We start from the raw sequence: 23,280 nt of genomic DNA, 5'->3' as shown, positions 1-23,280 counted from the left end.
GGTCACCACCTGCAGAACCACTCCTTTATTGGGGGTGTCTTGCTAATTGCCTATAATTTCCACCTGTTGTCTATTCCATTTGCACAACAGCATGTGAAATGTATTGTCAATCAGTGTTGCTTCCTAAGTGGACAGTTTGATTTCACAGAAGTGTGATTGACTTGGAGTTATATTGTGTTGTTTAAGTGTTCCCTTTATTTTTTTGAGCAGTGTATAATCCATAGGATGGCATTTCCCATTCAAGCCAAGACTGGCAGCCATTGCTAGTGTACCCATGAGTTTAACAATCAAATTGGCAGGGTTAGAGGTTCAAAAACCCTTCTATGGATTATATGTGTATGGCCACAATGCAACAAGCTGTTCCACAGATAGAAGGAGTGATTGGATAATAAAATAAAGACGTAAAGTCTAAAAGCATATTTCACCCCATAGCCTGCTGAATTTAAGAACTTTTCTTTCATTTTGATTTCGGCACAAATGAAAATGTGGCACTGACTCGCCCATGGATTGATGTTTCAGCATTGTCTCAATGAAGAGTTTAGTGTTCGACTAGCCATGTGCGTCATTAAAGCGCAGTTACAAGCCTGCAAAAGTTAGCTGGCAGCTTAACGAGAAATATCTACCGTCGTAGTACGGATAAAGCCTGACCTGGAATGTGAAGCTAACTGAAGCTGGTTAGCTTTTTAAAAAAGCCTGAGTAGATCTAGCTTGCTTCATATTATACCACTCTGGTGATCCAGGTCTGAATTAGTCCCTGATTAGAAGGAGAGGATGAAAAGCAGAAGTGTTTTGGCCCTCCAGGACCAACATTGAACAGCCCTGGGCTAGAAAGAGTGATAACACCACAACCCATTGTTTACACTGACCCAGATCGTTCAGGTCATTGGGGTGGGGGTATCAAGAAATACCTGAGTGATATTGTAGATTCAAGGGGTCAATTTGGGTTTCTCTGCATCATCACTAACACTATACTTCTGAGGTCGTGGTCACATAGACAGATTGCAGATACACAACATGGTAGAAATGGAATAGAACAAACAAGCCAAAGTTCCCTTTGTTTTGATGATTATATTTAAGCATCAGCATCTTTTCTTGGAAATGTGGCAGCATATAAAAAAATTAATGAAATAAGAAAAAAACTAGACTAAATGTCAATTGCTACACCACCCCTGTACAGTGCAGGTTGACAGTTAAGGACACCTCATCCCCCTCCCCCAAAATCCCTTGAACGACCCTCCTCCCCTCTACATCAATTCCCATATTCAAAATCACCCACTTTCTCACGGTCACTGCTGCAACACCTCCTCGCCCAATCAACACGTAGAAGAGCAAATTTGGGACCCATCTGAGCTCAGGGTCAGAGTTCAAGCCCCTCCTTTACCCGGCTGTAGGTGTCCATGACTCAAAAAAAGAAGTATTACCAACTCGGGGGGATAAAAGTATTTTGTCTGCTAAGTCTTCCTGAGCCAACTCTGATGCCAGCTCTGCTTATTATTCGGGCCCTCAGCTTATTTCTAACTGTATCTCTAATGTATTCTACTCCGATTGGTTTATTACCTCAGAATAAAACTAAAATCAGAATAGAATGCCTTCGGTAATTGATGATGAACAACAATGCCCTCTAACAAAGTACACAGGCCAGCAACTTCCTCCCAGTGGAATGATGGGTAATTGAGTCCATCCACTGTTCGGTGTCCCGGAACAGGGGTATGGTGTAATTCCAAAAGAACAAAAGGTCAGGGGTCGCGGCCTGTAACGTCCTCCTGGGTCATTGGTGATATGGGCGTGGTCTGAAGAGATAGAAAAGACGGGGCTTAGTTCCTCTCCTGCACAAATACAGTCTCCTGTGGACACAGCCCCGCCTCCTGAAGTGTGATTTCATAGTCCAAGTGGGCCAGCTTCCGCCGGGGGAAGTTTGTGACGAGCTCAAAGCGTTCATTGGGGTAACCCTTCGACTGGACGTGTCTCACCAGAGCCTGGATGGGGTGGAGGACACAGAGGAAGAAGGTAAGTAACAAGTCATGGTAACAGCTTACTAAATAATGCTTTATAACGGCTTTATAATTAGTTATAGGCATGTATGAGCCTTTATAATGTCCTATAATATGTTAATGTCCCAGGGAGTTGGGGTCAGTTGCATTTCAACTCAGAGGATTAATTGAAAATCTATTCTTGAACTGAAAATTGACCAGGATTTTCTATGCAGACTTATTTCAGCTCATGAATTGAACTGAAGACCTAACACAAGAGTACATTCTCACCATAAGCTTAGCCTTGAACGATAGGGCAATCTGCTCTCTCTGTCCGTCTGGGTAGCGCAGCATCAGTCTGGCCTTGGGACCTGGCGACACAATAAAGGAAGAATGCAGTCAGGGTAGAGATGGATGAAGACGTAGCCACAAATATACACACAATTTACATTTGGTCATTAAGCAAATGCTCCTATCCAGAGCGACTTATAGGAACAGTTAGTCTAAAGTGCCTTGCTCAAAGGCACATTGACATATTTTTCACCTAGTCAGATCGGGGATTCGAACCAGCAACCTTTTGGTTACTGGCCCAATGCTCTTAACCGCTAGGCTACAATCTCAGAGTAACAGTCACATCCACACACTTGAACATGATGCGCAGAAACACACAGTAGTTTTAATACCATTGTCATCAAGGCAGTCGAGGTCAGAGGTTGCCGTCTTAACAGATCTGGAGCTTTGGCCCGCTGAGGTGCGATGGTTCTCCCCAGAACGATGCTCTGAGTCTGGGTCGGCTTGGGAGCGGGCCATGGCGGCCGCCGGAGGCTCCAGGTGGTTCTTTTTGCTCTCCTCTTTCCTGTGGCTGTTCTCTTTGTGGGGGGACTTCCTGTGATGGGCGGGGGGACTGTCCGGCTGTGGCGGGGGCTGGGGGGCTGCGGCTGCAGATGTGGGAGGGGCTGGACCCGGAGGGGTGTGTCCGCCCGTGGAGTAGGAACTACCCTCCCTGGGTTCTGTTGTCTCGTTGTCCGAGCCGTCGACAGAGATTAGGCCCTCGCTGTCAGAGAAGGGCTCCGCTTCCGAGTCTCCGTCCGAGTCTGCATCTGCAGAATGGGGGGAGTCAGGGAGCTCGGGGGCGGAGGAGGACTCATAGTGGGTCTCCTGGAGAGAGGCTCGGATGGCTGCCTCCAACTGGCTGTCCTCACTGGCGTCTATCAGACTCTCCTGAGAGAGAGAGAGAGAGAGAGAGAGAGAGAGAGAGAGAGAGGAGGGAGAGAATACATCAAACAGAGGTGTGAAAGAGTGACTGGAATGAGCAATATGGACCTTATTTAAGAAAATACAAAGAAGAGAAAGTGAAATATGAAATGAACAGAGAGAGAGAGTGAAAAAGAGAGTGAACCGAGACTCACGGAGCGGGCACGTTTGGCAGGGGGCGGGTGGCTGGACGCCGGGCCGTCTAGCTGGCCATGTTCCGTCAGGAAGCCCGTCACCTGTTCAAGAAATGAAGCCACGTCCAACTGGTTCCACTCCACCATCTTCTGACCTGCAGAACAGTCAAACACGAACATCGTCAGTTAGACTTTCAAAACCTTTTTAGTGTTAGTAACTGATCAAGCACTCAGAAACCCAGAGCAGGCCTCACCTGTGCGGGGGTCCAAAATGGAGATATAGGGAAACTTGTTTAGCTTGTAGAACTGGATATACCTCTGTCCCTCTTCACTGTCATGGTAAACCTGTCAACGCACCCACACACAGCAGGTCAGCTCCTCTCAACACGCCTCTACGGCACACAGTGTGTGTGTGTGTGTAAGTGACAGCGTGTGTACTGTGTACAGTTATGACAAGAAGGAGAAAAACTTTGTGACAGTAACCACGTTTTCATCCAACCATTTCATACAGATGAATTACCTGACATGGAAAAAGTCACAACCGGGCTGATGGAAACATGAAATGCCGGTACAGATGAAATAATTTATGAATAACTTCACAGGGTGGTGAATGTGCAAGGTAAAAAACTTGATGCTCCTTTCCAATAAATATTGAGGGTCTTAGTCTGGTGACATGATGATTGATGCTTGGCTGCCGTTTTACAACTACAAATAATATTGCTCTTATCCATAATAATCTTATAATGTAGGTAGAGTACCCGCACTGTATCTGCAAGCTGTTGGCTAGAGCACATGTGCAAAGACCAGAATGGGCCCATTTGCTATAAAACCGTTTTTTCATCACGCACAGCCTTTTATCCACAAAAAGTCTGTTTGATGTAAACACATCTTTGGTGGAAAAATGTTTTATGCAGATTTTTGAATATTTGCATGAACATCTGTCGCAAATTGGATGGAAACCTAGCTACTGAACCACAAAGTATTTTTTTCTGAATGGGAAAGTGATATTTCATGTGTGAGTGCACATTCATACCTGCCAGAATATGAAGTGCTCCCTGATGATGGTCCGGACCGCGTCGTTGCTCCACACGTCTCTGTTGAGACACTGGCAGGCAAAGTCCTGCACATTCTGGATGTTGATCATCAGCCACTTGCTCTCCAGCTGACCACAGTCCTTCGCCTAGAGAGAGAAAGGAGCCAGATAGGTATAAGCAATATGGTAAAAGCTCCACCTTGCCCTCTGGCAGGCTAGGTGGAATTGTTGCCGTACTGCTTAGAGACCTATTCTATCCTTTCAGCTAAGGGTGGTTTGGATGAGGGTCGACTGACAGTCCTCCAGGTCTAGGGAGCTTGGGTGTCCAGGGGGGAGGGGGCTCCTCACCGTCTCAAAGCTGCCTTTGTGCATGAGCTCGACGGGGGGCCGGAACAGATCCGCCAGGGTGCTGAGCTTTTTGTCCGCCGCACTGCCGTTCCTCAGCTCCTGTTCCTGGCGGACTTAAAGAGGGCAGAGAAGCCGATAGTGTATATACCACAACCTGACCATGATCACAACACAAGTAGTGCTTTGCCTGATGCCTGATTGGCACTATTTTCTACGCAAACACATACACGCATAAAGACACATACACATGTAGGCTACTTACTGGTTTCTGTTTGGAAGTCCCTAAAACCGTCAAATATGGAGCGGGCAGGTCTTCGTCGCTTTGGCGCTGCGAGTGATAGATGGAGAGAGAGTGAGAGACTGTTAGATGGACTGAGACAGAGAGGGGGAGACAGAGGGAGCAGATGGGCTCTTTATTGAGATCCATTACAATTAAGTTGTAGTGAGGTAGGCTATATTATGGGGTTGCTCTGCAGTACTGTACCTCCAAACATAGGCTCTGGTTCCACCAGTATGTCCTGCTTCTGTGGGATAGGCGCCCGCACTTCGTCACTGCAAAAACAGACAGACAATATTCAACTTCAATTCCAGGAGACCTTTTTCTTTCTCATTAATGTGCTTTCAATGAAAACAGCAGGACCAGGATTGGCGATCTCTCAAAGTTTGGGTTTGTTTCAACACCGGCTCCATCTCTTAGGACCCTGCAGTGGTTGGTGTGGTGGAGCAGGCCATTGACTTACTCTGCGGGGGCTTTACTGCTGGAGGCCCCTGCTGAACTGGAGCTGGTGCTGGGCTCCTCTGTGATCCCCCCTCCGTCCAGGAACATGGTCACTGCCATTTCTAGATTGTTGTTGCATGCTTCTAGCATATGCTTCCCCACACTCTCTGTGGCACCTGGGGAAAGGTCATAAATAATATGGATGACACACACACACACAAAAAAAAAGTGACCTGATGTTTTACATCTGAAATATATTTTGATGCATTTAATAATTTCTTGGTTGGTTGACATAAGCCATTTTATTAAATGTTTTACAAGATCTGAACCCCAACTAGGATCACTCACAAAAAAATCTGATTTATGTGCATGCATTAGTCTTGTTTTTATTTATTTATTTAACCTTTATTTAACTAGGCAAGCCAGTTATGAACAAATTCTTATTTACAATGACGCCTACCAAAAGGCCTCCTGCTGGGACGGGGGCTGGGATTACAAATAAAAATATAGGACAAAACACACATCACGAAAAGAGAAACACCACAACACTACATAAAGAGAGACCTAAAACAACAACATAGCATGGTAGCAACACAACACGGTAGCAGCACAAAACATGGTACAAACATTATTGGGCACAGACAACAGCACAAAGGTAGAAACAACAAAACATCACGCGAAGCAGCCACAACTGTTAGTAAGAGTGTCCATTATTGAGTCTTTGAATGAAGAGATGGAGATAACTGTCCAGTTTGAGTGTTTTTTTGCAGCTCGTCCCAGTCGCTAGCTGCAGCGAACGGTTAGAGCTAAACGCACTGGCAGAAGGATAATGGCACTTTCACTATAAGTTTTATCTCCATGCATTGTAATCAAGAACTGCGTAAAATAATGTGCAATTTACATGCAATCTAAACTTGCATGCAAGCATTGCTGCATATATAGACGGTTAGAGTTTGTCATGTTTACTGCGCATGTCTGTTTCACTTTTCATGTCTTCTCGACAGAACATGATAGGATCACACAAAAAATGGGATGGATTTGGCCAAATTGCTATCTACATTTATATAACATTAAACATAGCATAATTAAATTACAATTTGAACGCAAACTTTGTGTAACAGTAATGATAGCAGAGGGAGGCTGGTGTGGTGCTTCCGTTCCGATCACTTGAACATGACAGGCGGGAGATGTTTCAGCCACCATTGCATGGTTAGGTGGAGCCTAGGCTAGGTTAGCTCGACAAGAGGAAAATGTTGCACCCAACGTCCATTCCACAGAAATGAGAGAAAATAAGGCTAGTTATTGCACCTCCAGGTACTCAAAATGACTTTTGGGGAAACTCTAGAAAGCCGTTTTTGCGTCAGACATCATCCCAGGACAATTCTGAGTAGTCTTTCCTGGGGGTCATTTTATGTTTAAAAGTTAATGTTGCATTCTGGTGACCACACACTTGACGGTCGTTAGCTTGCTAGTTAGCTACCTCCAGTAATATTTTCCCTTGTATGACAGAGGGGGCAGTAAGTAAGCACTGATGCCCCGTCTGATTTTCCTGCGCAGCTTTCTGTGATACTGGGGCGACATGATTATTTTCGGAAGATAACTCATGAAAAATGAACATTCTAACAATAAAAGGTAACACATTTTACCTGTAATAGATGTGAACTGTTGAATTAACCCATTCACCCCCGGAGTTGATGCGTCCCCGAGCGCCGCCATCTTACCGCCACCAACAACAACACAAATCATGCGCGTGCGTACCGCCGTTCTGTACTCGCGAGCTTTGCCTGGATGCCTGCGTCACACAGACTCGTGTTGGATTGTGGGTAATGTATTTCATTGCCCTGTCTCTGGTTTGACTACGTTGGCTGAGTAGTAGGCCGCCCCAACCAGTGGCCCATACAAGGGTATCCCTTCAAGTGAAACAGTTATATTTTATTCTCTTCACAGTACTGACAATAGTACAGTAGTTTTAGTCAATACATGTAATCTAATTTATACAGTGCATGCAATAGTAGTTACAATCTATTCACTAATATGTCAGTTTAGTGGTGTAAGCATTTGTGGGAAAACATGTAATTTAAGTAACTTTATTCTTTAGTCTTTAATAATACATTCAGTTCAAGAACGGTCAACCAAGCGCTTTGCCAAGCGTAATTAAAAACAAGCAAAAAAATACAAGTGAGTTGTGTAGCGTTGCTCTCTGAACCCATCTGAGGGACTGGGACAAGTGGGGCAGATAAAAATGTAATGTATAGAACTGCCAACTTGTCTAGCAACGGGAGGAGTCAATAGTTGAAATTATATACATTGCATTTTTATCTGTAACATTCTAAATGTTGCACCCTCTTGAATAAGTCCCAGTTGTATGGGTCACCTTTCGCTCTGCAGGAGGGAATATACATTTTCCCTAACCATTGATACAGGGTCATTACACTATTGATTAAGGTTCAAATCTGATTGGGGGTACAGAAGGGTTATCTGATCCTAGATCTGTGGTTAGGGGCAACTTCTGAGCCTGTTGGTCCACTACATGGCGATAGTAAGGTCCTGAGCAATGTGATTAAAAGCGCTTTACGTCACAAACACACTCCTTCCCTTCCACATACCACACACCTTCACTCTGACAGACCCCACTGATTCAGGTCAATAGGTCATCGGAGTCCATTTCTGTTCACAACCACGGTTCACTTCTGTTAAACTTTCCCTGTAAGTGTACAACTATAGGTTACTCCATACATGTATATGCATGGAGTATTGACTTGGAAATATGATAACAGATTGTCATATTTTTCTTTACATTATCTCCCAACTTCAAATATTTTAGGATCATGGCCTGAAAAGAAAGGAGTGCTGAATGCCACCATCACTGAATGTTAGTTGCATTTTACAGCAGCAAGATTGACATATGGATTAATAGCTCAGACTGCAGACTCATTTGAATTAGGATGTTGAGTCAAAGTCTAAGATAAAGTTTGATTATTTACAATCAAAAGCAGACGATGATCTCCTGGGGATGTTTACCCAAGGATTACCATTCAAAAATGTTTTAAAAGAAACTTAATAGAAATCAATAACACAAAAACAAGTTAAATCGTTGAGGGCAAATCCTATGGCAAAATCCCACTCCTCCCCCTTGACATGTGGTCCTACTCTCCAGTCTATGGTAACTGGGTAATGTTCATTAGGCAAGAAACGGCACAAAACAGAGTGAAACAATCTAAACTTGTCCAATGCAAAATCATAAATTTTCTTTTTGCGTGAAATGAAAAAAAAACTGGTTTGTTCCCTCGGGTGACCATGAATTAGCATTCAGAACAGTACATTTGCCTTATTGTCCCAAGACGTACCAGTTTCAGATCGAGTACAAAGAGTACGCTTCTTTGATGTGACAGGGTGGGGATTAAGTTAATTCCTTCACTTTGAACAAGACACCACGTGCACGAGACAGTGTCTGTAATGTAGCTACAGTATGTAAGCAGTCCAGTGTTATGATCTAAATATCCCTATGGCAAACACTAAGTATCATACACCAACATGGACCCTGTGTCAGCACCAGAGGACAACAGTTACAGTAGTCAATGTTTTTTTTTTTTTTACACATTTGATCATTTAAAATTCATTAAAAGAATATAAAAGACTTTGATATCTGGTGAGCGTAGTAGACCTTCCTGAAGAAAATATGATAAACACTCGCACGACCACTCAAAAAGACCCTCATCCCCCTCTCCGCCAGGTGCAGTGCAATTTCAATAACAAAGAGAAAACGGCCTGCCTTCTCCTTTTTATCATCCAGACAAAGGCCAATCAGGCGGGGCAATCATTCCCTACTCCACATGGAAAGGAAAAGGGAGGAGAGCGGGAGGAAAAGACAGGGAGGGGAGGGAGGAGAGCGGGAGAAAAGACAGGGAGGGGAGGGAGGACAGTGGGGAAAGATGGGGTCTTTTTGACATCCCTGCAGCTCCCACTCCTCCTAGCCCGTATCCAGTCCAATTCTGGGAATAAATTAATAAACGTTCACACAATAGCATAGGTCAAGTGGTGCGCGTGAGTTAGAGTGTACATGCGTGCATGCACATGTGTATGAGAGAGGGTAAGGAGAGAAGTGATGGTCAGAATGTGTGTGTGCTGGAGTGTACGTGGTATACAAGGGCACCCTTGTCTGTGTGTATCAGTATGTGTGTGCCTGTGGGGAATTAGTGCAGTGAGCGGAGGTTAATTTTGCGGTTGCGGGGGAAGGACGGTGAGTGCAGGTGGGGGAACACTGAAGTGGGGGAGCGAGATGTGTCGTGGCACTGCGGGCGGGGGCCGGTTAGAAGCGGATGAAGGTGGCATCGATCTGGCGTACGGTGGGCAGCGCCAGCATGATCTTCCTGCGGTATTGGGGGTCCTTCTGTAAGGGGTTCCTCTCGAGGTACACCGTCTCCAGGGCTTTGGCATTCTTCAACTCGTCCAGATCTGACCAGTTCTCTATCTGATTATCATTCATCTGGGAGGGGGGGGAGGGGGAGAAAGAGAGATTTGATATACACTACCAGTCAAAAGTTTTAGAACACCTACTCATTCAAAGGTTTTTCTTTATTTTTAATATTTTCTACATTGTAGAATAATAGTGAAGACAACAAAACTATGAAATAACACATATGGAATCATGTAGTAACCAAAAAAGTATTAAACAAATCAAAATATATTTTATATTTGAGATTCTTCAAATAGCCACCCTTTGCCTTGACAGCTTTACACACTCTTGGCATTCTCTCAACCAGCTTCATGAGGTAGTCACCTGGAATGCATTTCAATTAACAGGTGTGCCTTCTTAAAAGTTAATATGTGGAATTTCTTTCCTTCTTAATGCGTTTGAGCCAATCAGTTGTGTTGTGACAAGGTAGGGTTGGTATACAGAAGATGGATCTATTTGGTAAAAGACAAAGTCCATATTATGGCAAGAACAGCTCAAATAAGCAAAGAGAAACGACAGTCCATCATTACTTTAAGACATGAAGGTCAGTCAATACGGAACATTTCAAGAACGTTGAAAGTTTCTTCAAGTGCAGTCGCAAAAACCATCAAGCGCTATGATGAAACTGGCTCTCATGAGGACCGCCACAGGAATGGAAGACCCAGAGTTACCTCTGCTGCAGAGGATAAGTTAATTAGAGTTACCAGCCTCAGAAATTGCAGCCCATAAAATGCTTCACAGAGTTCAAGTAACAGACACATCTCAACATCAACTGTTCAGAAGGGACTGTGTGAATCAGGCCTTCATGGTCGAATTGCTGCAAAGAAATCACTACTAAAGGACACCAATAAGAAGAAGAGACTTGCTTGGGCCAAGAAAAATGAGCAATGGACATTAGACCGGTGGAAATGTGTATTTTGGTCTGGAGTCCAAATTGGAGATTTTTGGTTCCAACCGCTGTGTCTTTGTGAGACGCGGTGTGGGTGAACGGATGATCTCTGCATGTGTATTTCCCACCGTAAAGCATGGAGGAGGAGGTGTTATGGTGTGGGGGAGCTTTGCTGGTGACAATGTCTGTGATTTATTTAGAATTCAAGGCACACTTAACCAGCATGGCTACCACAGCATTCTGCAGCGATACGCCATCACATCTGGTTTGGGCTTAGTGGGATTATCTTTTTTGTTTTCAACAGGACAATGACCCAACCCACCTCCAGGCTGTGTAAGGGCTATTTGACCAAGAAGGAGAGTGATGGAGTGCTGCATCAGATGACCTGGCCTCCACAATCCCCCGACCTCAACCAAAGTGGGATGAGTTGGACCCAGAGCATATGAGCGGAGTGGAGCGGGAGCGAGCGTGGAGCGTGAGCGGACGGATTTTGAACAGAGCGCAGAGCGGCATTTTTAAAAGGACGGAGCGTCGCCCTATGTCCCGCTCCAATTTCGCTCGCTCACACCACGAGTCTGAAGCATGCTCAAGCCTGACCCAGAATCCATCTGTTTAATTTAATTTGTGTCGTCCATGAATTTGTATTTTATAGAGCGAGAGGAGCAGCAGCAGCAACAAGAGAAAAGGGTTGAGGAATTCAAAAGTGTATTCACTGCACGCAAACAAGGGAGAGAAACAAGGGAGAGAAAAAGAGAGCTGGATGTAGCATTTTTTGAAATTATTTTCATGGACTATGAACCGCTGAGTAAAGGAGAACGCGAAGGGATGCAACACTTCGCCAGCGCAGCTCAACCGGGCTACACCTCCCAAGAAAAATTTACATCTGAGATGCCCCATTCACATGCTTCAGCTGGCGATCAAAAACGCCTTTAACGAGCACGACAACATTAATAGGCTGTTAGTGAAAGTCGGGCACCTGGTGAAAAGTGTACGCAAGAGCACAGAGGAAACCGACCAATTAGGTGTCCGCCCCACAAATGCCTGCGCCATTCGATGGAGCAGCCAGCTGCGGATGATTCAGTCGTTCATCCGGTTGTTCCAAAAATACCCGTTATGGCAAAACAAACTCAAGTCTAATGTTGCTAACATCACCCTGAATCAAGTACGGCAGCTGACGCACCTTGTCAGTGTGCTGACACCACTAGCAGATCTCACAGACAAAATGCAGAAGGAGCTGGGGAACCTGGGGATGATCCTCCCTGCTGTCACAAAAATCAAATCCCTGCTCACCGATTACACTCACACTGCACTTCCAATGGGCATCGCTGCTTTTGCAGAAACATTGGCAAACAACGTGTCAATTCGCTATGCAATATACTATACTGATTAACATCTCATTTTAGCGTCAGTGTTAGATCCCCGTTTCAAGACAGAATGGATAATCCGAGATGAGTCTGTATGCAACAAATTCGGGGAGATAAAGTAAGGCTGTGGTTTAAGCTAAAAGTGAAATACATGCAGATTTTGTTCCTTTTTTGGAGTGAGCGGGGGGCGATTTGAGTGGAGCGCGATGCAAACTGCGTTGAGCGCTGAGCGATAATGAGCGGACTGGCCTGATGTGGCTTTGAGCGGGGGAGCGGAGGGGTGAACAGCTCCGTGAGCGAGGAGCTGAGATTCTCACCGCTCCACTCCGCTCATATGCTCTGGTTGGACCGCAGAGTGAAGGAAAAGCAGCCAACAAGTGCTCAGCATATGTGGGAACTCCTTCAAGACTGTTGGAAAAGCATTCCAGTTGAAGCTGGTTGAGAGAATGCCAAGAGTATGCAAAGCTGTCATCAAGGCAAATGGTGACTATTTGAAGAATCTCAAATATAAAATATATTTTGATTTGTTTAACACTTATTTGGTTACTACATGATTCCATATGTGTTATTTCATAGTTTTGATGTCTTCACTATTATTCTACAATGTAGAAAATAGTAAAAATAAAGAAAAACCCTGGAATGAGTAGGTGTTCTAAAACTTTTGACCGGTAGTGTATGATAGAGAAGTTTCCTATCTGCAACCTTGGACATATCCATTTCTCAAACAACTGACAGTGATCTACTTTAAAATGACTCATCCATGCGACCCACATCCCTCTTTTCAATCTCTCCTTCCCTCTTACCCAGAATTCCTGTAGGTCTGTTAAATGGCTGATGTTTTCGATTTTCTTTACCCGGTTGGCTGCGATGTCCAGAGTTGTCAGCTTTTTCTGTATGTGGACAAACAGCATAAATTTAGTCACCACTTTAAATATTTTTAAATACTTGCCATTAAACTAGCACGCAGACACGTCAAGTCTTGATTTTGCAATAACTACATATAATCGCAATGACAACATGTATTGACTACGTTTGGAGCATTATACCACATATTTTATAAAAAAATGTATTATTGAATTTTAAAAACATACAATCTACCTGCAGTGAAGCCGCTCAACATTTACATTACATTCAGTCATCTAGCAGACTCCCACCACATTAATTCATTAGGGATCCATAAACATTGCATTCCTGCTCTGATTTTATTGGTCGCCATGGCAATGTGCATGGCCCTACAGTCGTGCAGGTTGCCATTGACTCACGTTGTTCTCCAGGCCCTCGATGACCTCGATGCCATTGTGACTCAGGTAGAGCTCCTTCAGGTTGACCAGACCCTGCAGACCCTCCATCTTGGTGATGCGGTTACTCTGGAGGAAAGACAACACAACATATACTCAGAGACCAACATCCACTTGTCTTTTATATTGTACTGTCTTCATGAGTAGATGTACTTCTACTGAGTAGTTTCACTGAACACAAGCATTTGTGTGTAAAAAATACTGCAGTCTATATGACTCGTTGTCACACTGAACACAAAACTTAAGATGGAGGAAGTCACAGAAACTATCAAGCCACAGTATGTGTGTGTACCTGGATGCTGAGGACTGTCAGGTTGTGTAGGCCCTCCAGATGTTGAAACTGTGTGATCTTGTTGGTGCCCAGAAACAGACTTGTCAAGGAGGACAGCGAGTCCAAATTCTCGATTACCTGGAAAAACAAAGACCCACACACATTTTTACATTTTAGTCATTTAGCAGACACTCATATCCAGAGCGACTTACAGGAGCAATTAGGGTTAAGTGCCTTGCTCAAGGGCACATCGACAGATTTTGGCTGCCAATTGTGAGACATGCTCTGCTTAATCCAAATCTAAACGAGTGTACCATACATTAAGAACACCTTCCTAATATTGAGTTGCACCCCTCCTCAGAACAGCCTCAATTCGTCTGGGCATGGACTCTACAAGGTGTCGAAAAGCGTTCAACAGGGATGCCGGCCCATGTTGACTCCAATGTTTCCCACAATTGTGTGAAGTTGGCTGAATGTCCTTTGGGTGGTGGACCATTCTTGATACACACAGGAAACTGTTGAGTGTGAAAAACCCAACAGCATTGCAGTTCTTGACACAAACTGGTGTGCCTGGCACCTACTACCATACCCCGTTCAAAGGCACTTAAATATTTTGTCTTGCCCATTCACCCTCTGAATTGTACACATACACAATCCATGTCACAATTGTGTCAAGGCTTAAAAATCCTTCTTTAACCGGTCTCCTCCCCTTCATCTACACTGATTGAAGTGGATTTAACAAGTGACACCCCTATACTTTTTCCACATTTGTTTGTGTTACAAAGTGGGATTAAATTGATTTAATTGTCATTTTTTGTCAATGATCTACAGTATTATGGAGTACCTACAATGTTTGTTGATCCATCCTCAGCTTTCTCCTATCACAGCCATTAAACTGTTTTAAAATCACCTCATGGTGAAATCCCTGAGCGGTTTCCTTCCTCTCCGGCAACTGATTTAGGAAGGATGCCATCTAAAGTGTAAATAATAACTTCACCATGCTCAAAGGGATATTTAATGTCTGCTTTTAACAAAAGCTTAACAAGTCACATAAGTTGCACACTGTGTGCAATAATAGTGTTTAACATGATTTGACTGACTACCTCATCTCTGTCCTCCATACATACAGAGAATTATAAGGTCCCTCAGTCGAGCAGTGAATTTCAAACACAGATTCAACAACAAAGACCAGGGAAGTTTTCCAATGCCTCACAAAGGGCACCTATTGGTAGATGGGTAAAGAAAAAAGCACACATTGAATATCCCTGTGAAGTTATGAAATTACACTTTGGAAGGTGTATCAATACACCCAGTCACTACAAAGATACAGGCATCCTTCCTAACTCAGTTGCTGGAAAAGAAGGAAACCGCTCAGGGATTTCAATGACCATGAGGCCAATGGTGACTAAAACAGTTAGAGTTTAATGGCTGTGATAGGAGAAAACAGAGGATGGATCAACAACATTGTCGTTACGCCACAATACTAACCTAATTGACAGAGTGAAAAGGAAGCCTGTACAGAATAATAAATATTCCAAAACATGCATCCTGTTTGCAATAAGGCACTAAAGTAAAACTGCAAAAAATGTGGCAAAGAAATGAACTTTATGTCCTGAATACAAAGTGCTATGTTTGGGGCAAATCCAACACAAGATCACAGAGTACCACATCATATTTTCAAGCATGGTGGTGGCTGCATTATGTTATGGGTATGCTTGTCACCGGCAAGGACTAGGGAGTTTATGATTAAATAAACTGAATAGCGCTATGCACAGGCAAAATCCTAGAGTAAAACCTGGTTCAGTCTGCTTTCCAACAGACACTGGGAGACAAATTTACAGACTACAAAGGGAAGCACAGCCGTGAGCTGCCCAGTGACACAAGCCTACCAGATGAGCTAAATTACTTCTATGCAAGTAACACTGAAACATGCATGAGAGCATCAGCTGTTCCGGACAACTGTGTGATCACTCTCTCCGTAGCCGATGTGAGTAAGACCATTAAACAGGTCAACATTCTCATGTCTGTAGCCATGAAGTGCTTTGAAAGGCTGGTCATGGCTCACATCAACACCATTATCTCAGAATCCCTAGAACCACTCCAATTTGCATACCACCCCAACAGATCCACAGATGATGCAATCTCTATTGCGCTCCACACTGCCCTTTCACACCTGGACAAAAGGAACACCTACGTGAGAATGCTATTCATTGACTACAGCTCAGCATTCAACACCATAGTGCCCTCAAAGCTCATCACTAAGCTAAGGACCCTGGGACTAAACACCTCCCTCTGCAACTGGATCCTGGACTTCCTGATGGGCCGCCCCCAGGTGGTAAGGGTAGGTAACAACACATCCGCCACACTGATCCTCAACACGGGGGCCCCTCAGGGGTGCGTGCTCAGTCCCCTCCTGTACTCCCTGTTCACTCATGACTGCATGGCCAGGCACGACTCCAACAGCATCATTAAGTTTGCCGATGACACAACAGTGGTAGGCCTGATCACCGACAACGACGAGACAGCCTATAGGGAGGTCGTCAGAGACCTGGCCGTGTGGTGCCAGGACAACAACCTCTCCTGCAACGTGATCAAGACAAAGGAGATGATTGTGGACTACAGGAAAAAGAAGAGGACCGAGCACGCCCCCATTCTCATCGACGGGGCTGTAGTGGAACAGGTTGAGAGCTTCAAGTTCTTTGGTGTCCACATCACCAACATGGTCCAAGCACACCAAGACAGTCGTGAAGAGGGCACAACAAAACCTATTCCCCCTAAGGAGACTGAAAAGATTTGGCATGGGTCCTCAGATCCTCAAAACTTTCTACAGCTGCACCATCGAGAGCATCCTGACTGGTTGCATCACTGCCTGGTATGGCAACTGCTCGGCCTCCGACCACAAGGCCCTACAGAGGGTAGTGCGTACCGCCCAGTACATCACTGGGGCCAAGCTTCCTGCCATCCAGGACCTCTATACCAGGCGGTGTCAGAGGAAGGCCCTAAATATTGTCAAAGGCTCCAGCCACCCTATGTAATTAGTCGCACATGATCCGTGACCCTTGGCCTCTGTCTCACCCGGATGCGGTTGGACCCCAGCTCCAGCATCTCCAGGCCTGTGAGATGGTCCAGGTTGGCAATGTGGCTGATCTTGTTGTGCAGTAGGAATAGCTTCTTCAGCCCCGTCAGACGCTCCAGACCCTCCACCTTCCTCAGCAGATTGAAGGACACGTCCAGCTGGCTAGAGATCAGAGTCAAAATACATTCAGGTTTAATTCAATTTTACTGTGAGGAAACATTTTGTGTAAAATAGTACATGGAGTAACACAGTTCATTCAGTTCTGTCAGTGTAAATGGGGAGAGGAATGCACTTATTAATGGTTAGTAAAAGCTGGTCATCGAGGCAACCACAAGGTCAGCTGATAGGGAGGGAACACTGGTGTGTATACATCCATATATGTATGTGGTCCCATCAGACTCACTCCAGCTCTGTGAGGGTCTGCAGGTTCTCAAGTTTGCGGATTTGGTTGTCGTAGAGATCCAGCTCCTTCAGAGTCACTAACGTCTCCAGGTTCTCAATGTTTTTGATCAGGTTCTGCCTTAGAGAGAGCGTCTGGAGACACACACACAAACATTTAACATGAGTTAATCTAGTCATACTGTTTGTGCAGACACAGTCTCCTTTACTCCAGGGTGATTGTCATCTATGTTTTCTATAAATAGCTATATGATGTTTTTACAATCATATGGGTGAATGACAGACAATAGTCAACCTACTGACCTTAGCCTTCCTCAACACCTCCAGTCCCTCAATCTTCCCAATCCTACAGTGGACAAGATCAACATCCTGTGAAGAGAGGTAGGTGTGTTAGGTAGAGAACTAAATTGGAACAACATTCATAATACCCTGAGGCTAATTGTATGGCAACACTAATTTCCATCCCTCCATCACCTCTTCCTCTGGGTCCAGGGTTATGGTATCCATATCAACGGGAGACTCCTCTTTAACTGTGTACAAAAAGAGAGACATTTCAAGAGGTGATTTTTAACACAGCCACAGCATCTAGGCCTAACTAGACTAGTATGTACTAGCTACCACAGTACAACATGTTTTCTTCATGTTGTGCCTACTGAGTGTGATGTGACACTATACTTGTGTATAACCTTACCCTGTATTCTTGCATAATTTCCCACATTCATTGCGCAAAAGGTATCAAACAAAAATAAAACAATAACAAAAACAGCATCAATACATCAAAAAGTAGAAAAACTCACAATACATTAACTACTAATGCAAAAGAGACTTTAGGCAAATTAAGTGATAGAACATTAAAAGCTAGCTTGAATAGGTAGGTGTTTAGTTACATTTTAAATGAGGAAATTGAAGCTGCCTCCTTGACATGTACAGGTAGAGTGTTCCAGAGCTGAGGGGCAACATGTGAGAAGGACCTGTCACCCATGCTGTGCAGGGTTGTGGCTGGTATGACCAGGCTGTTTGAGTCTGATGATTGTACGGAGCATGCTGGGTGCATCACCCTTGAGGGCCTTAAGGTATAACTTGTGTATAGCCCCCACCTGTGGCAGGAGGCTGGTTGGGGTCTACCTCCCCGTTGATGCTCTTCCTCCTGGTCTCATCATCTCCTGACTCCTCTGACTCTCCCTTCCGATCCACTGCACACAGAACAGATGGGAAGGAACAGCCCTGGTCAATCAGTTCAATGTAGTTTGGACATTATCACAGTTGTAGCCATGGAGGAGTCAATAAAACTAAAGCGCCCATGTAGTAGCAGGCTCACATGATCTGACCTGCTTTGACGCCTCTTAATTTCCTATGGATGGCTGTGTCTGCAAACTACTGCTAGCTGATCAGTAGCACGTTCATCAGTAGCAACATATTTATATTTAGCTACACCTTGTCTTGAAGTAAGCTATATACAGGAACTAGTAAGGTTATTTTCGACTGTGTCTGTCTGACATTTTGATTTTAGATGTTGAAGAATCTGACAATATTGAAAGTAAATTTTCCACGGTAGCTGACTGGCCAGCAAGGACCAACCAGCTAGCTAGAGTAGCTTGATGTTCCCATTTCAGCCACACTCAGTTGCTAGGCTAACTTGCTTGTATTAAGTGGATGAGTCGGTCATTATTTGTTATCTAACTAATGTTAGCTAACTACAATAAACACAGGAGGATGACATTTAGCTAGGTACGGAAAAAACATGTTAGTTTAGTTATCTAGTGCTAGTAGCTAGATAAATGCTGGCAAACGTAAACAACTTCTTATTGAATGACATAGCTAACAACATTAGCTAGCTAGCATGACCAGGGAGGGAAGGGCAAAGTAGCACAAAATAACATCCCCTGCGGCGTACAGTTTGGGGGAAAGGTTCAATAATATATAGGTAAATATACATTTAACCACCCTCATGATAAACTATTTGCGATGCCATATATTAGATTGTCACTCACCTTCCATCTCTTGAGGCTCTCCAACAGACAGGGTAGCCATAATTGTTTCCTGATAACCCTCCCTTTTTACATTGACAAACTCCTCAGCCAATCAGCAGGCTGCATATTTGGTGCGGGCTCTGCCTTCAGAAGGGATGCGTCACTGGCCACAATATACCATTTATCCGTTTGTGTGCGATATTCAAGAATACATTTGCATAAAGAAAGACAAACCATTCAGGTTTACCATGGAAAATATAAGAACTGCGACACTATCATAAAGAGCAGCTTAATTGCACCTTTTGACCACAGGATGGTGCCAATCACACATATTCCTGCACAACAGGACACCACAATCACACGTGCGCAAGAGGACATACATAGCCCCTCAACAAGGACAGATAAATAGAATAAGAATACTGTGTTCCAGGGACAATCATCCATATCAGAAACATACTATAGGTGGATGGTGTATATTTTCAAAACAATGAGTTGATGTACTTTATCTACTTCCCTGGTAGGCCTGTGTGACCATGCCTGGGCTATGGAAAACAGTAATACCTACAAGGATATGCACATGATATGGCATGACCTGCCTGGCACAACTCCAGCATGAGCTCCATTTTATGATATGAAATCAAACGTTCCCGGCCGCGACCGGGAGACCCATGGGGCGGCGCACAATTGGCCCAGCGTCGTCCAGGGTAGGGGAGGGAATGGCCGGCAGGGATGTAGCTCATTTGGAAGAGCATGGCGTTTGCAACGCCAGGGTTGTGGGTTCGATTCCCACGGGGGGCCAGTATGAAAAAAAAAAATAATAATAATGTATGCACTCGCTAATTGTAAGTCGCTCTGGATAAGAGCGTCTGCTAAATGACTAAAATGTAAAGGCGAACTATCCTTTTGGTGGCTTCACTGGCTTTAGCAACTGATGCATACATTTCCATCAACAGTCCCCAAAAGTCAAAAGGTCATAAAGTTAACCCCTGACACTGCTTCATTCGAATACAGTGGTTTTTCAAAGCCCAAAATGCAGTTTTTCTATTGGGTCTGTCATGGGAATGTCAGCAGTTGTAATAATCATAGATTGTGACGAAACATGTTCAGTATTTTTCTGTATTTCATTATTCCCCTTTCACTCTCCTTTTATCTCTCTCTTTGCCCCATCCTCCCTTCTTTATCCTTTCACACTCTCCCCCCTCTCTTGTCCTCAGCTCCTTTCTCTCTCGTGCTACCTACCGCCCCCTCTCTCAGGCAATGTTTATAAAGTCGCTTCCTGTCTGGTTTCTGGTTTTCCATTTGAAGTGAAGTACACAGAGTGAAACCGAGACACTATTGTTCTTGTTATGTTGACAGCCAAAACAATATTCCCCTCCATTGCGTGCCAGGCATTATAGGGTCTCTTCAGACACACTGCTGGTGAATGGGACTACTTTACTCCCAACTCAGTGTAGTGCTGTCTGAAGCACACAGTGGCAAAACTCTCTGAAGCATATGAGGGATCAATCTTTGATATACTCCCTGTGTATCACATGGATACCATAATATACTTTCCATTTAGATCATGCATCATGCTCTGTGAACACTTCTTCATATGAGCGGCTGCCTCCTTGACCTATTTTGTTTGTCTTGTTATACAATGCACTTCACTGTTGTTGTCTTAACATAATTAGTGTAAATAGCCTACTGCAACAGGTCAGGTAACATATAACACAGGTGAGTCACACACACACACAAGCAAGAGCAAGAGCAAACACGCACACACTTACTGAGCACTGTGGTTTGATAGGGGTACTTCCTCTACTATGTATCTTCCCTCTTGTAAGCTACATGTTCAGTGGGATGTAACTGCTTTCAAAATAAAAGTAGGCTTATGCTCTAAAATGATGGAATACAATGTAACTTTGGCAGTAGTGTGTAGGCTACTATAGTGTGATTATTAAAACCGTAGAAATATAGCAGAACACAAGACAAACTATGATCAAGATTAATCACATAGAAACAGAGAAGGGACAATGAACATAATCTTCAGAGTGAATTGTAGTAGACCATTTGTGCTACCGTGTAAATGGTCAGCTAATGGCTCTTGGGATGGTACACATGAAAGTGGCATTGTACAGCAAACTGGGCTCAGTTCTTGAGGTTGAGTCAAAGATATTACAGATGGTCATAAAAAACATGAATGAAAATGCTCTTCAATCCACACATGGTTAACCAAGTATGTTTGAAGGATACCTTGCTGAGAAATTGAAAAGTTGAGACATTGGCATAGGATGGATTCCAACTGGAGAGTCTCCAGCGATCTTACCATATCCAATCTCCAAGTTCAACAGCAAAAGCTGCTTCATACCTTTATTTAAGGCTCATAAGGAGGAAGAGGGTAGCTACATCCTGGACTCAGGGGTAGACCTAACATAGTAAACGTAAATCTGTCTCCCTCCAATTAGTTTGATATATTACGTTTCGTATGGTATGTATTCATTTGTGGACGTCCATTTTCCATTTCGTGTATGTTACGAATTACAATTTGTATGATATTTTACAGATTGCAATTCGAACACTAGTCACTTTAATAGTGTTTACATATCTTGCACTACTCATCTCATATGTACTGCATCTATAATATTCTACTGTATCTTAGTCCATGCCGCTCTGTCATTGCTTGTCCATATATGTATATATTCTTAAATCCCATTCCTTACTAGTTTTGGGTGTATTAGGTATATGTTGTGGAATTGTTAGATACTACTTGTTAGATATTACTGCACTGTCGGCGCTAGAAGCACAAGCATTTCGCTACACCCGCTATAACATCTGCTAAACACGTGTATGTGACTGTCAGGCATCAGTGTGTAGCGGTAGGACTGAGTCAGGCGCAGGACACAGAGCTAGTAGACAACGTACTTTACTAGTTTTTAACAAATGAACATAAACTCCACGCAGGGAGGACAATCCCGCTCACCAGTCGATAACACCAAACATAGAACAAACACGCACACAACACAGTGGGAGCCAGAGGGTTAAATAGGGACCTAATCATAGGCCTAATGGGAACCAGTGTGTGATTTATTGCACAATCCCCCTGTCGATGGGGTGGTAATTGAGTCGCCTTCTTTTTACAGAAGGCGAGAGCCAAATCGGCATATTCGGGGGGAATGTGCATAGTGGAGACCTGGTTTGGACTTTCCACCTCCACGAGCACTGACGTGACCATCCCTTGAGAGCCCTCTGTTGCCATGAAATCGTGGGGGTCATGAGAGGTTAACCAGCGAAGCCCCAACACAACTAGAAACGCAGGAGAATCAATCAGAAAGAGACTAATTCTCTCCTCATTTCTCTCATTCCATCCTGCGCTGGCAGCCAGGGTCCTGAAGTCCAGTGCGAAGTCCTGTGCGCTCCTCTTCCCCTGTCTGAGGTGGAGCAGACATTCCCCCGCCGCTCTCCCCTCCGGTGGATGATCGAATACCGCACGGAAGCGGCGGGTGAAATCTTCATAGCGCACCGACGCCGCGTCTATTCCTCCCCACTCGGCGTTGGCCCACTCGAGCGCTCTCCCCGACAGACAGGAGATGAGTGCGGACACGCTCTCATATTCCGAGGGAGCCGGGTGGATGGTAGCCAGGTAGAGCTCTACCTGGAGCAGAAAACCCTGGCACCCGGCAGCTGTACCATCATATGCCCTCGGGAGCGAGAGCCGAATCCCAATGGACCCAGATGGTGAAGGGGTGGACAGCGGTGTGGGTTGCTGTGTAGTTGGAGGAGGTGTAGGAAAACCCCCTCTCTCCCATCGCTCCATGGTGTTCAACACGCGCTCCATAGCTGTGCCGAGAGTCTGTATCATGGTCGCCAGCTGTTGGACGCGTTCCTCCACTGATCCGGAAGGAATGAATGTACCTGCTGACTCCATTTGAGGTGCGTGTTTCTGTCAGGTGTCAGTGTGTAGCGTTAGGACGGAGTCAGGCGCAGGACACAGAGCTAGTAGACAACGTACTTTACTAGTTTTTAACAAATGAACATAAACTCCACGCAGGGAGGACAATCCCGCTCACCAGTCGATAACACCAAACATAGAACAAACACGCACACAACACAGTGGGAGC

At 44.5% G+C, this 23,280-nt stretch overlaps 2 protein-coding genes across 2 annotated transcripts; both read right to left on the bottom strand.

Annotated features, from left to right (window-relative positions):
• Window positions 1-1,048: 1,048 nt before the first annotated feature.
• Window positions 1,049-7,211, bottom strand: LOC121535140 (UBX domain-containing protein 7). Its single transcript, XM_041841897.1, has 11 exons — window positions 7,104-7,211; window positions 5,480-5,633; window positions 5,224-5,291; window positions 5,002-5,067; window positions 4,740-4,852; window positions 4,392-4,538; window positions 3,613-3,703; window positions 3,380-3,513; window positions 2,654-3,191; window positions 2,262-2,341; window positions 1,049-1,976 (listed from the first exon to the last, which is right to left on the bottom strand). The coding sequence occupies exons 1-11, from the start codon at window positions 7,201-7,203 to the stop codon at window positions 1,815-1,817; spliced, it is 1,653 nt and encodes a 550-aa protein (XP_041697831.1). The 5' UTR covers window positions 7,204-7,211; the 3' UTR covers window positions 1,049-1,814.
• A 319-nt stretch (window positions 7,212-7,530) lies between these two features.
• Window positions 7,531-19,300, bottom strand: LOC121535139 (protein phosphatase 1 regulatory subunit 7). Its single transcript, XM_041841896.2, has 10 exons — window positions 19,202-19,300; window positions 18,308-18,403; window positions 17,685-17,740; window positions 17,514-17,579; window positions 17,215-17,345; window positions 16,811-16,973; window positions 13,757-13,873; window positions 13,429-13,533; window positions 12,970-13,056; window positions 7,531-9,943 (listed from the first exon to the last, which is right to left on the bottom strand). Exons 1-10 carry the CDS (start codon window positions 19,239-19,241, stop codon window positions 9,767-9,769), a joined length of 1,038 nt encoding a protein of 345 aa, XP_041697830.1. The 5' UTR covers window positions 19,242-19,300; the 3' UTR covers window positions 7,531-9,766.
• Between the last annotated feature and the right edge of the window lie 3,980 nt (window positions 19,301-23,280).

The sequence above is a fragment of the Coregonus clupeaformis genome, chromosome 21, assembly GCF_020615455.1.
Source record: "Coregonus clupeaformis isolate EN_2021a chromosome 21, ASM2061545v1, whole genome shotgun sequence".
Classification (NCBI taxonomy): Eukaryota; Metazoa; Chordata; class Actinopteri; order Salmoniformes; family Salmonidae; genus Coregonus; species Coregonus clupeaformis.
Note: the sequence above shows the minus strand (reverse complement) of the source record. Positions and strands in the feature narration are given on the sequence as shown.